This window comes from Hyperolius riggenbachi, chromosome 7, assembly GCF_040937935.1.
Source record: "Hyperolius riggenbachi isolate aHypRig1 chromosome 7, aHypRig1.pri, whole genome shotgun sequence".
NCBI lineage: Eukaryota > Metazoa > Chordata > Amphibia > Anura > Hyperoliidae > Hyperolius > Hyperolius riggenbachi.
Genome location: NC_090652.1, coordinates 175,639,332 through 175,653,187, shown reverse-complemented (window position 1 = coordinate 175,653,187; position 13,856 = coordinate 175,639,332). Strand labels below are relative to the sequence as shown.

The following is a 13,856-nucleotide window of genomic DNA, read 5'->3' as shown; positions in this document are numbered from 1 at the left end:
GTTAGCCAGGTATAGGGGCCCCCAGTGTAGGTTAGCCAGGTATAGGGGTCCCCAGTGTAGGTTAGCCAGGTATAGGGGTCCCCAGTGTAGGTTAGCCAGGTATAGGGGTCCCCAGTGTAGCTTAGCCAGGTATAGGGGCCCCCAGTGTAGGTTAGCCAGGTATAGGGGCCCCCAGTGTAGGTTAGCCAGGTATAGGGGACCCCAGTGTAGGTTAGCCAGGTATAGGGGCCCCCAGTGTAAGCTTAGCCGGGTATAGGGGTCCCCAGTGTAGGTTAGCCAGGTATAGGGGTCCCCAGTGTAGGTTACCCAGGTATAGGGGTCCCCAGTGTAGCTTAGCCAGGTATAGGGGCCCCCAGTGTAGGTTAGCCAGGTATAGGGGCCCCCAGTGTAAGCTTAGCCAGGTATAGGTACCTGCAGCGTAGATTAGCCAGGGTCCTCTGGACTCCTGGAACCTCCGGCAGGCAGGCCCCTCACCAATAAGAAGACGGCAAGACGCGGCGAGGAGAGAGGCGGCACAGCCGCTACGTCATGGCTGGGGGCGGCGCCGGGCATGTTACAAGCTGCCCGGCGCCACCCCCAGCCATGACGTAGCGGCCGCGCCGCCTCTCTCCTCCCTCTCTGCTCGCCGCGTCTTCTGACTCTTCTCCCCTGCATTCTTATTGGCCGGCAGCTAAACATGCTGCTGGCCGCAAAATTTAAAGAGACGCGGCCAAGAGGCCGCGATCTACCAAGAAGGCGGTCGCGATCTACCGGTAGATCGTGATCGACGTATTGGGCAGCCCTGCCCTAGGCCATGTAACTGTGGGTACATGTAAGAGTGATGTGCAGGTACTCTGCAGGGGAATAAGGAGATTCTTCCTCTATTACACAATTTTCATGCACAATCTGAACCAGGTTTATCGGTGATAGACAACACCTCTGTGTTCAATGTGCACAACATTCTCAGTGGATTCCCTGCAGCTCTGTGGGGAGTGCATATGTAGAGTATAGTACTACTGTGTTACAAAGTAAACCTGAGACAGATGAAATTAAAGTTTTATACATACCTGGGGCTTCCTCCAGCCCCCTTCAGGCTAATCAGTCCCTCGCTGTCCTCCTCCGCCACCTGGATCTTCTGCTATGAGTCCAGGTACTTGAGCCAGTCTGGCATAGTGCGCATGCACACACTCCGCCGCCGGGAGCATACTACACCTGCGCAGCACTGTTGCGCAGGTGCAGAACGCTCCCGGCTGTGGAAGCGGCATGCGGCCAGGACTCATAGATCCAGGTGGTGGAGGTGGACAGCGAGGGACTGATTAGCCTGAAGGGGGCTGGAAGAAGCCACAGGTATGTATAAAACTTTTCTTTTCATCCTTCTCAGGTACCATTTAATTCGTAGTCACCAAACCAAATTTTAACAAAATATCAAATTATTTGATTTCATGAGCAAAGAGAGTGCATACATTTGCATAAATCAGAATCAATGCAGAATTATTTCCATCTCATTGACCATCTCTATTAGTGACACGGCTACAGATCAGGCTTTATACTTACAGCATAGATGTTATTTCGTATATCCTGTGTACACATCATAAATACAGTCACAATCAGATGTGTATATCTGACTTTAAAAATACGGGGACTGCTTTATTGAAGCAGCACAAGTAACTAATTTTGATTGGTTTATTTCATTGTTGTGGACTAAGCACAGCTATTACTGTATGTATAATTTATGATGACTATTATCTGAGAAATAGAACATTTTATCATATTTTCTATTTTAATTACAGTTGAAATTCAGTTGGAGTTGGTGCATTTTTCTCAGAATCCAGGCACCCAAAATTGCCCCGACTCCGACTCCACGACTCTGACTCCACAGCCCTGCAATTATCCAACAACTTTTTTTGTTGAAACAAACCAAAAAAGTTATTTGCTATTGTTCAAACGACTGATAAAACGCAGCTCAAGTCAATCCAACAGTTGGATTGACTTGAGCTGCGTCTTATCAGTTGTTTGAACAACAGCAAACAACTTTTTTGGTTTGTTTCAACAACAAAAGTTGTTTGATAATTGTGCATTTAAAAGACTTGTTTAGCGTGTGTATGAGCCTTAGTGATCAAGCCATACCGTAGAACCTCCAGAGGGCTAATCAACTATCTTTTACTGTTCCCATATTAAATGAAACTGTTGCACCCAACCTCTATGTGTATAAACCAACTTTTTATATGCTAAGCTTGTATGGGTAACAGGCGCCAGTAAGAATAAAAACAGTAAAATTAAAAAGGATAAAAATGGCGGTTAGTAGTGCACTTACCTCCCCACAGAAGACGCGACAGGAAAATATCCTAACAAAAATGATATTTATTCCAAAAAAAGAAAAAAAGGATTGCAATGTGTTTCACGGGTCAGCAAGCTTAGTTTGTTAGTAGATAAGTTATAGCATCTATAACTAATCTACCGACAGACCGACTGTACTTTGCCACTTACCGACTATACTTTTTGCTACACCATATTTGCTACACCTTATTGGGCCCCTGACATCTCTCCCCTCTTGTTTTTATATGCCAGGCTGTTATCAAGCTTTTGACAATGACAATGATAGTGAAGTAGTAGAGATCCACTTTAAGGCTATTTCTTGTCTAGCTGCAAATAAGGTCTCTCTCATAATCGTCTTTGTACAGGCACGTAGACCCTCATCTTGTATTACACCAAGTACACATAATATGAGGTCCGCCGTTTACGGGCATCCCATCTTATGAAGACAGTTGATTGCTTGGTGCCAGAAGGCTTCAATCTGTGGACGTTCCCAGATCAGGTGAATAAAAATGTCCACTCCCAGGTCCGGATTTACAGCTCAGGAGCCTATAGGCACAGAAGTTCTGGCTCCTTTAATGCTGCCCCAGTACAGGCTACACACCCCAAACCACACCCCCTTTTCAGGCAGTGGAAGTCGATTCGAGGGGAAGGCAGACAGTGATCGGTAGATTTTACTACCATCCCTAAACACAAGTATTCAGGTAAATGCTGACTGGCCTGTCCTCATGAACCTCTTGTTCTCTCTCTGTTGTATGTGTCCTCTTTGGCTTTATTGAAGCCCGTGTCACCTGCTTTTGTGGTGTTACCCATACAGCAGAAAATGCAGGCGGCACAGCCACAGGGACAATAAAGCCAGAGAGGACACACACAGCAAGGATTGAGCAAGAGGCGTTTGGGGACTGACCAGTATCTGCCTGTAAACTAGCGAACATGGCAGGTAGCAGGGCCGGTCTTGCCTGCGTCACCCTGTATAAATCCCTAGTCAAGAACACTCCCCCGAGGCACTTCTCCCAAGCACCCCCTGGCCTCAGAGCCGGGACAAGGGCCTCCAGCACTGAAGGCTTAGACACCAAAGTGCGCCCCCTCCTACACTGCGCCCTGAGGTTGGAGCCTCTCTTGCCTCTGCCTTGGCCCGGCTCTGCCTGGCCTAGATGATACCCTCCCACTGAGTCTGAACAATAATCACTCCATACTCCCCAGCCCATAAAGCAAACCTTTTTAACCCCCACACAACCCCAGCCACCCCAATAGGGGACACAAAACACTTAAAGAACAACTGAAGTGAGGAGAATATGGAGGCTGCTATATGTACTGTATTTCCTTTTAAACAATACCAGTTGCCTGGAAGCCCTGCTGATCATTCTGGCCGCTGTAGTGTCTGAATAACACCAAAAACAAACATGCAGCTAATCTTGTCAGATTTGACATGTCAGAAACACCTGCTCTACTGCATGCTTGTTCAGGGTCTATGGCTAAAAGTATTAGAGGCAGAGGCTCAGCAGGGCAGCAAGGCAACTGATGTTGCTTAAAGAGAACCCGAGGCGGGGTTCTGTGAATGAAATCCCCATACAGAGGCTAAGTCTGTCTATAGAGCCCAGCCTCTGTTGCTATATAGATCGCCCCTAATAGCCCCCTGCACTCTACAATACCCCATAAATCACAGCCGCACTGTGCGCGCTGTGTTTACCTCGCTCCTGTCTCTCTCGCCGCTTCCCCCCCCTCCTGCATCGCTCCGGTCCCGCCTGCGTCCTTTCCCTCCAATCAGCGGCGAGGGAAGGGACGTGGGCGGGGACCGGAGCGATGCTGGAGGTGGGGGAGCGGCGAGACTGACAGGAGAGAAGAAAACACAGCGCGCTCTGACAAGCTGCGTGTCAGCAGCGTGGCTGTGTTTAGGGGTGTATTGCTGAGCGCAGGGGGGGGGGCTTAGGGGCGAACTATATAGCAACAGAGGCTGGGCTCTATAGACAGACCCAGCCTCTGTATGGGGATTTTATTCTCAGAACCCCACCTCGGGTTCTCTTTAAAAGGAAATAAATATGGCAGCCTGCATATGTCTCTTGCTTTAGGTGTCCCTTAACCACAGCCCCCCTACTAATAGGGAAAACAAAATACTTAACAAAATGAACAATTCTCACCTTGCTTACTGCCACTATACTCACATACTGTCATTGACTTGTAATATACATACTATCTGTCCTTGTATTTATTTTATTTTTTTTGTGTGTGTTTGCATCTGTTAAGCAACTGCCAAGACAAATTTCTTGTAGGTGCAAACTTACTTGGTGAAATAAATTGATTCTGATTAACCACAGAAATCACTGTCCCCATGCCCATATTCTTCTCACTTCAGTTGTCATTTAAAGTGAACCTGAGACGAACAGTGTAAAGCCATTTATACTTACCTTGGGCTTCCTCTGGCCTCTTGTAGTCCATGGGCTGTTCTCCCGAGAAGCTACAATCCTCCGCTGGCTGGCCAGTTCTCTTTCTCCAATCACGCTACGCTGCTCATGCTTGGCCGGGCCATGCCCGTGCCCCAATTATAATTCCCTGTCACCAGGAGCGTTTCGTGCCTGTGCAGTTGGTACTGCACAGGTGCAGAATGCTACTGGTGACAGAAGCTTGATCGGTGAGTGTGCACACCTGGAAAGAGCATGCACAGTACAATGTGACTGAGCACGACTGGAGAAAAAGAACAAGCTACCAAGTGAAGGATTGGAGCATCCCAGGAGGATGGCGAGATAGCCCAGGGGCCAGAGGTAGCCCCAGGTAAGTATGAATGGCTTTACATCATTTGTCTCAGGTTTCTCTAACCACAGAAATCCCCCCTCCCCCCCCCCCCCCATATAGGGACAAAATACTTAATACTTAAAGTGTACCTGAGACAAGAAGCGTCTTAGGTACCATACTTACCTGGGGCTTCCTTAAAGGATACATCCAAGCTTTTTTTTTTTTTTTTTTTAAAGGCAGCCATCATGTGCCCTCGCTACAGCTACAGTGGCAGCTGAGGTCGGCTGCGCCAGCAGAGAACACTGGTAGCCACGGGAGCTGTGGCTAGGGCACAGGGCAGCTGCCACGGGCTGGAGGAAGCCCCAGGTAAGTGGATCTTTTTTTTAAAAAAAGCTTCGATCACTCCTTTAAGCGTCCTTGAGGCCGCTTGTCCCTTGTCGTCTCCCCGGGTGGCTCCTGTCACCTGCAATAGTGCCAGAAAGCCTCGCCGAGTCGCATTTTGTCACGCATGCGTGGTGCTTCGCGCGCTTCCATCATGCCTCTGCTGCTGCGGACGAGAGCGCTCTACACAGTACACAAAAATCTCTACAGGCCAGCTTTGCGGGGTCGCCGCTGGCCTAAGGGAATTCGTAGAACATTGTGGGTACCGGAAAACTCCAGGGGGTTGTAAAAAGCCGTAAGTAACTTAAAAATCATTCTTTTACCACACTGAAGTATTCCTTTAAACAAAGCTCACCCACCCCTGAACCCCCCTCCCCAGTAGCAGAAATCAACTACAACCATGGAACAACCCCCCAACAGAACACAAGTCACTTAACCAAGGAACGGTAATTCCCCTCTCCCAGCAGAACACAAGTCACTAATCACAGAACACTAATTCTACCAACCGTACCAACTTAGAATTTAATTGTACAATTTCGGTTTTTACAATGACAAAGATTTCTATTCTATTTAGCCACACAACTGTGTGTCAGATAGGCCTGGTATAGTATATACAACTGTGTAACATGGTCCTTTGCACACAAGGAGACCCTCCTTACAACCTCCAAAGCCTCATACCAATCATCATCATCATCTAGTGTCCGGCCCTTCTCCAACCATTTTGTTTTGGAACATTGGGTATGTTCACACTCCTTGCTTTAAACCTATTCCTTGTAGATGGCACCTATCAAGTGTTTCTCCGGCCCCATTTCCAACAGTCAGCATGGAATGTGGCTCAATATAAACTGGAGTTGCCTTAAATTGTGCAAAAATGGCATGTGCCAGTTGCAAATATCAAAAGTAATGAGAAGAAAGTGCAGGGTACTGGTCTTTAATTTATGCAAAGGAGATGAAACTTTGACTTTCTACAGTTTGACCCAAGAAAAACATGTGGGATAGAGGCTAGCTCAGGGAATGGAGGGCTGAGCCAGATGGGCGTGTGGAAATAGTGACCTGTACTAGCGTGAAAACCACCTACCCTCTTCCAGACATTTAGGTCCTGTACAAGTATAGTGTTGATTAGTTTACAAATGGGTTGTTCTTTCTCAGCAGGTCTAGCAACACTTTCTGTTGGAAAGACCCAACATGTAGCCTAGCACCTCTAGGTGTCATAAATTGCCAGTGGAAAATCATGATGCCACATTGCAGCCAGATTTGTCAGGTGTTACTTGGTTTGATGCACACATAAATTCTCTATAAAGTGTAGTGTTTCATTTCTATCCCCCGTTGGAGGCGGGTGGTGGATGGCTTGTTCTAGGAGGTGAGAGCCCTGGAGCGAGCTGTCTGCGCCTGCCCTCCCCCCCCCCCTTGGAGTGTTGTGTAAAAGCCAGCTCTGAGCTCCAAAGCTTATAGTGGCCCATGCTTCACTCCTTTCTCTGTGTTTGCTCCCAAGTCGTGCTCATGTAGCAGAACGCAGTGGACGTTAAGGTAAGTGCCGTTTTTTTAATTTCGGGAGGCAGGTGCGAGCAGCTCTTCCTGGCGCTGCCCATGCTTGGGGGGGGGGGGGGCGCCTGCACCTCCCAGCCTCCCCCTCTGGGATGTTGCTGTGGTTTCCAGGCAGTGAGAGAGCTTGGGGCCTCGCGGCACCCCGGTTGTATGGGGGCATTGGAAAGCCTTCCCGTGGCGCTCCTGGATAATGCTAATGTAGCATGAACTACTGTAATTCCCGCAGTGCAACTGCTTTGCGGTATTGCTTTTAACCCTGCAAACTTTGGCATGCGAAAGCAAATGCATATTTGCATGAGCTAAGTCTCGTGAATAGCCAATTAGGCCAAATTTGCAACGCCAGATTTGTCAGGTGTTACTTGGTTTGATGCACACATAAATTCTCTATAAAGTGTAACATTAAGATACCAATGCCCTGCAAAGCAGCAATTAATGGGATTGGAAGCGGCAGCGCAGCAGCATTATTTTTCTCCTCTTAAGTGACTTTGGACCCCTCTTTCCAGCCTTCCTTTCTCGGTTAAAGCGGTGCTCAAGCAATTTGGAAGATCTTAGTTCAACAGGCAATGGGAGACTGAAATTCATTCTTTTCAGTCTTTTATCTGCAGGCAACACCAATGTTATAAGAAAACCTTGTGGTTCCCAGAATTTAATAGCCACTTTGCGGCCTGATCACTTTGGCACAGGGTGAGACGAATGATGGCTCACCCTGCTGACAGTGAAATTCCGGGATGGGTTAATTGCTATTCCCCTTCTTCCTAGTAATTCAGGGTCCGGCAATTGCTTCATCACCGAATTACCCACATAACATTGCTGCTATAGCCACGTCAAACTCAGGTGCTATGCAACACCTTGTGTGCGCTGAAAAGCCCTGCCTCGCCCCCAGCCTCCTTTTTAGCAGTATTAGGTAGCCCTGATCGTCCCCAGATAGCAGTATTAGGAAGCGATGTATGACTCCCTCCCCCCATAGTAGTATTAGGTAGCCAGGTGTGCCCCTAGATTTTAGTATTAGTCAGATGTGTACCCCAAATTATATTAGGTAGTCAGATGTACCCCAATAGTATTATTATTATTTAGTATTTATATAGTGTCGACATCTTCCACAGCCCTGTACAGAGTATATTGTTTAGTCACTTAACTGTCCCTCAGAGGGGCTTACAGTCTAATCCCTACCATAGTCATATGTCTGTGTATGTATCGTGTAGTGTATGGCCAATTAACTTATCTGTATGGTTTTTTTGTATGTGGGAGGAAACTGGAGTGCAAACCCACACAGACACAGGTAGAACATACTAATTCTGTGCAGATAGCACCCTGGCTGGGATTTGAACCTGTGACCCAGCACTGCAAGGCAAGAGTGCTAACCACTACACGACCATGCTATTTCCCCTAATAGTATTAGGTAGCCAGAGGTGCTCCGCACTATGAGGTAGCCAAAGGTACCCCCAGTATAAAGTAGGCTGAGGTGCATCCTTGAATTAGTTGCGCCACCAAGTATAAGGCAGTCAGAGAAAACGCCCCATCAATAGCCAGATTTAAACCTCTAATTTTAAGAGGCCAGAGGTGACCCCAGTGATAGGTTGCTCCCCAAAGGAGCGGTAGCAGGTTTGTTCCTCCCCCAGTATAGGTAGCAGATGTTCTCCCCCAGTATAAGTAGCTGATGTGCCCCCGGTATTGGGCAGCCCCCTCAATATAGATAGCAGATGTACCCCCACTAATAGGCAGCCCCCTCTAGTATAGGTAGCAGATGTGTTCTCTAAGTATAGGTAGCAGATGTGCCCCCCCACCCCTAGTATACAGTTGTGTTCAAAATTATTCAACCCCCACTGAAATTTAGTGTTTTGTCCAGTTTGACATTGATTTTGATCATTTCAGTCATCTTGTTTACAATGAAATCAAAGAGGCACTTGTAAGTAGAGATGACCCGAACCTCTGATTTTTAGGTGTTTCCTAAAGTCAGCAGCTCCATTCTGCTGAATGGAGCTGCTGACTTTGAGAAAAAGTCACCCTGTGTAATACAATGTAACTATGGAAAGATGGATATCATTTTAAAGCTCTCTTTCTCCTCTTTCTGACGACACATAAATCGTCGCCCTACGCGTTTTAGTTTTCTCTATTTTCACGATCGAAATCGCGGCTGCGGCAATTTCAATCGCGAAAATAGTGAAAACTAAAAGGCGTAGGGCGGTGGTTTGTATATCATTGGAAAGGGGAGAAAGAGAGCTTTAAAATGATATGCATCTTTCCATAGTTTCTGCACTGCTCGGAGTCCCTTTAAGGCCCTGCTGTATATGTGAGATGAATCAACTTTAAATCCATTAACGAGAATCAGTTATGGAGGGCAATTTTGCCATCCATTTAAGTGAAAGATATGCACTGACTGCCAGGTATAATACAATGTGCAGTCAAAGATGCAGTGAAAGGTATGCAGTGACTGCAAACAGCTGTTTGTGTAGTGACGGCTGTGCTGGACTGGTGCGCACCATGACGAGAGTGCAGGTGATGGCGGCTCTTCAGCCCATATGGTGGCCGGGCTGAGGTAGCTGAAAGACAGAACAGTGACTGTCCAGCTGATCAAATTTGGTCTGTCCACAATGAAGCAACGACCTTATTAACTTTGGTGTGCCACCCCCCGAGACACTCATATAGCCAGCGGTCATTGCTTCATTGTGATACGCTAGCCCCATTGTGACACATGTACATGCCTTTTATTTAGTTGTTGCAGCCGCAGTGCAGCCAGAAAAATTAGGCAGGCATATACACGCACCAGAAAAATCATTATAGCGGCCGCTGCTAGCAGCGGCCTAAAAAATTCAGGAATCCGCCTGGAGTCCTGGACCCTGTTGGTGGTGGCAGAGAAGGCAGTCAAGTGGCCTGCGGGCAGAGGTGCTGTGTGGGAAGCGACTTAGTCTTAGGGCAGGCAACCAGTCACCAGCGTGCAGGCAGAGATGCTGTGTGTGGGGACTGACTTAGTCTTCGGGCGGGCAGTAGCCCTCCGGGATCCATGCCTCATTAATTTTGATAAAGGTGAGGTACTGAACACTTTTGTGACTTAGGTGACTTCTCTTCTCAGTGGCAATGCCTACAGCTGCGCTGAAGGTCCTTTCTGACAGGACGCTTGAGGCAGGGCAAGACAGAATTTGGATGGTAAATTGGGACAGGTCTCTCCACAGGTCAAGCCTGCGCACCCAGTAGTCCAAGGGTTCATAACTGCTCACAGTGTCTACATCCACAATTAAGGCTTGGTAGTCGGCTACCTGCCGGTCCAATCGTTGGTGGAGGGTGGATCCGGAAGCGCTAAGGCGAGGCGTTGGACTAAAGAATGTCTGCATGTCCGACATCACCATGAGATCGCTGGAGCATCCTGTCCTTGCCTGCGTGGACATGGGAGGGAGGAGGATTACTGGTAGTGGTACCTTTATTGCGTTGTGCTGTGACATGACCTTTAAACGCATTGTAAAGCATAGTTGCCAGCTTGTTCTGCATGTGCTGCATCCTTTCTGCCTTCTGGTGAGTTGGTAACATGTCCGCCACTTTGTGCCTATACCGAAGGTCTAGTAGCGTGGCCAGCTCATTCCCCTTGAGTTTCTTTATACGGGGGTCCCTCAACAGGCTGGACAGCATGAAAGACGCCATCTGCACAAAGTTGGATGCAGACGTACTATCCATCTCCTTTTGCTCTTCCTCAGTGACGTCAGGTAAGTCCTCCTCCTCCCCCCAGCCACGAAAAATACCACGGGAACGTCGAGCAGCACAAGCCCCCTGTGACGCCTGCTGTGGTTGTTCTTCTGCCGCTGCCTCCTCCTCCTCCAAATAAACACCTTCCTCATCATCCGAGTCTGACTCCTCTTCCCCACACTACTCTTCCCCCTCCTCCCCCCTCTGTGCTGCCGCAGTTGTTGAGGAAACGTCTGAATCTGATGAAAATTGCTCCCACAACTGTACCTGCCGTAACTGTTCCTCTTCACGCTCCTCCACAGCTTGATCCACCACTCTACGCACGGCATGCTCCAGGAAGTAAGCATACGGGATCAAGTCGCTGATGGTGCCTTCACTGCGACTCACCAGGTTGGTCACCTCCTCAAACGGCCGCATGAGCCTGCATGCATTTTGCATCAGTGTCCAGTTGTTGGGCCACAACATCCCCATCTCCCCAGATTGTGTCCTTTTACTGTAATTGTACAGGTACTGGGTGACGGCTCTCTCCTGTTCTAGCAGGTGAGAGAACATGACCAGGGTCGAATTCCAGCAAGTCAGGCTATCACATATCAAGCATCTCACTGGCAAGTAGTTTCTCTGCTGAATGTCCGCAAAGCGTGCCATGGCCGCGTAAGACCGCCTGAAATGCCTACACAACTTCCTGGCCTGCTTCAGAACGTCCTCTAAGCCTGAGTACTTTGACACAAATCTTTGAATGACTAGATTCAGCACATGTGCCATGCAGGGTATATGTGTCAGCTTTCCCAAATTCAAAGCGGAAAGGAGATTGCTGCCATTGTCACACACCACTGTGAGGGTTTCATCAATATACCTTAGATCAGTGCTGTCCAACTTCATGGGCATGGAGGGCCATTTTTTTTTCAGATCCCATGGTGGAGGGCCGAAGGTTCTTGCTGGAGCCGCAGACCCCCCGCCAGGAAAAAAATGCAATTAAAGGACAATTAGATTGGCAGCACTTTCCACAAAATGCAATGCACTTGCCAGCAGATCCCCACAAAATGCAATTCAAGTATGCATCGAAACAAGGGTTCCATTGTGCATAGAGCGGCACGCCGAAAAATGGGTGTGGCCATGGACCAGAATGTGGGTGTGGCCACGGGTGGAGACAAATTTACATGAAGTTAGCAATGTGGGACATTAGATCATGACAGTAGTGGCGAACCTTTTGGAGGCAGAGTGCCCAAACTGCAACCCAAAAGTCACTTTATCGCAAAGTGGCAACAGCAATTTAAACTACATACAAACGTTTTAACTCATACATGAACATTATGGAAAATCCAAGTTGAAAATAAACTGTGAAGATAAACAATTTCATCCATCCTACTCCTGAAAAATGTATTCTTTTTTTTTAGAACCTCACAGTTTTATTTTCCGTTTTAAAAAGCTAAAAAAGTAGGTTTAATGCTATTGTCTCATATGATGATGATTCATCTTTTCCCATAGTCTCGCAGTTAGCAATCATGTGACCCCCAACAACACAAATTCAGCAATCATGAGGCCCCCAACAAGATACATTCAGCAATCATGATGCCCCCAACAAGACAAATTTAGCAATCATGAGGCCCCCAACAAATCATGAGGCTCCCAACAAGACACATTCAGCAATCCTGAGGCCCCCAACAAGACAAATTCAGCAATCATGATGCCCCCAACAAATCATGAGGCACCCAACAAGACAAATTCAGCAATCATGAGGCACATAAATAGACAGCATTTCACATAAATAGGCAGAATGCCCCCTTAATATGGTAGACACCTCTCACCTGGCTTTTAAATTCTCCTCTACTGGCTGCTGTGCCTGGCTATACTGTTTTGGCCGGATTGGGGATGATGTGTGGGCTGAAAAGCCTTGCAGTGATGCTGTGGCCGGGCTGGCGGTGATGCTGTGGTGTGGCCGGATGAGGTAGTGACAGGCGTCCCCCCAGATGAGGTAGTGATAGCTGCCCCCCAGTTAGATAGTGACAGGTGTCCCCCCAGCTGAGGTAGTGACAGGTGCCCCCCAAGTTAGATAGTGACAGGTGCCCCCAGGGCTGTGGAGTCGGAGTCGTGGAGTCGGAGTCGTGGAGTCGGGCAATTTTGGGTGCCTGGAGTCGGAGTCGGGAAAAAATGCACTGACTCCGACTCCGACTCCTAATGAATTTGTAACTGTAATTAAAATAAAAAATATGATAAAATGTTCTATTTCTCAGATAATAGTCATTAAAAATAATGTATATATACAGTATATATACAGTAATAGCTGTGCTTAGTCCACAAAAATGAAATAAACCAATCAAAATTAGTTACTTGTGCTGCTTCAATAAAGCAGTCCCCGTATTTTTAAGGTCAGATATACATATCTGATTGTGACTGTATATATGATGTGTACACAGGAATCTCTTATATATACTAAATAACATCTATGCTGTAAGAATAAAGCCTGATGTGTAGCTGTGTCACTAATAGAGATGGTCAACGAGATGGAAATAATTCTGCATTGATGCTGATTTATGCAAATGTATGCACTCCCTTTGCTGATGAAATCAAATAATTTGATATGTTGTTAAAATTTGGTTTGGTGACTACAAATTAAAGGGTAACTGAGACGGATGAAAAGTAAAGTTTTATACATACCTGGGGCTTCCTCCAGCCCCCTTCAGGCTAATCAGTCCCTCGCTGTCCTCCACCACCCGGATCTTCTGCTATGAGTCCTGGTAATTCAGCCAGTCAGCGCTGTCCGGCCGCATGCCGCTCCCACAGCCAGGAACATTCTGCACCTGCGCAATAGTGCTGCACAGGTGTAGTATGCTCCTGGCGGCGGAGTGTGTGCATGCGCACTACGCCTGACTGGCTCAAGTACCTGGACTCATAGCAGAAGATCCAGGTGGCGGAGGAGGACAACGAGGGACTGATTATCCTGAAGGCGGCTGGAGGAAGCCCCAGGTATGTATAAAACTTTAATTTCATCTGTCTCAGGTTTACTTTGTTACACAGTAGTACTATACTCTACATATGCACTCCCCACAGAGCTGCAGGGAATCCACTGAGAATGCTGTGCACATTGAACACAGAGGTGTTGTCTGTTTACAATCTCCTCATTCCCCTGCAGAGTACCTGCACATCATTCTTACATGTACCCACACTTACACTGCCTAGGGCCTGATAGATGTTCTTTGTTCCGGTTTGTACCTTTTACAAGTACTCTTACCAAG

The 13,856-nt window shown here is 47.6% G+C and overlaps 1 protein-coding gene across 7 annotated transcripts in view; it reads left to right on the top strand.

Annotated features, from left to right (window-relative positions):
* The window catches only part of NAB1 (NGFI-A binding protein 1), a 317,129-nt gene that overhangs the window by 272,420 nt on the left and 30,853 nt on the right, over nt 1-13,856 (top strand). For 5 of the 7 annotated variants that reach the window (XM_068244921.1, XM_068244920.1, XM_068244919.1 and 2 more), the window contains one exon: nt 10,926-11,013. The exons of the other annotated variants lie outside the window; for them this stretch is intronic. In XM_068244921.1, coding sequence (XP_068101022.1) covers nt 10,926-10,988 — 63 coding nt within the window. In that variant the 3' untranslated portion in view covers nt 10,989-11,013. The remainder of the gene's footprint in view (nt 1-10,925; nt 11,014-13,856) is intronic. 7 annotated transcript variants of the gene reach the window in all.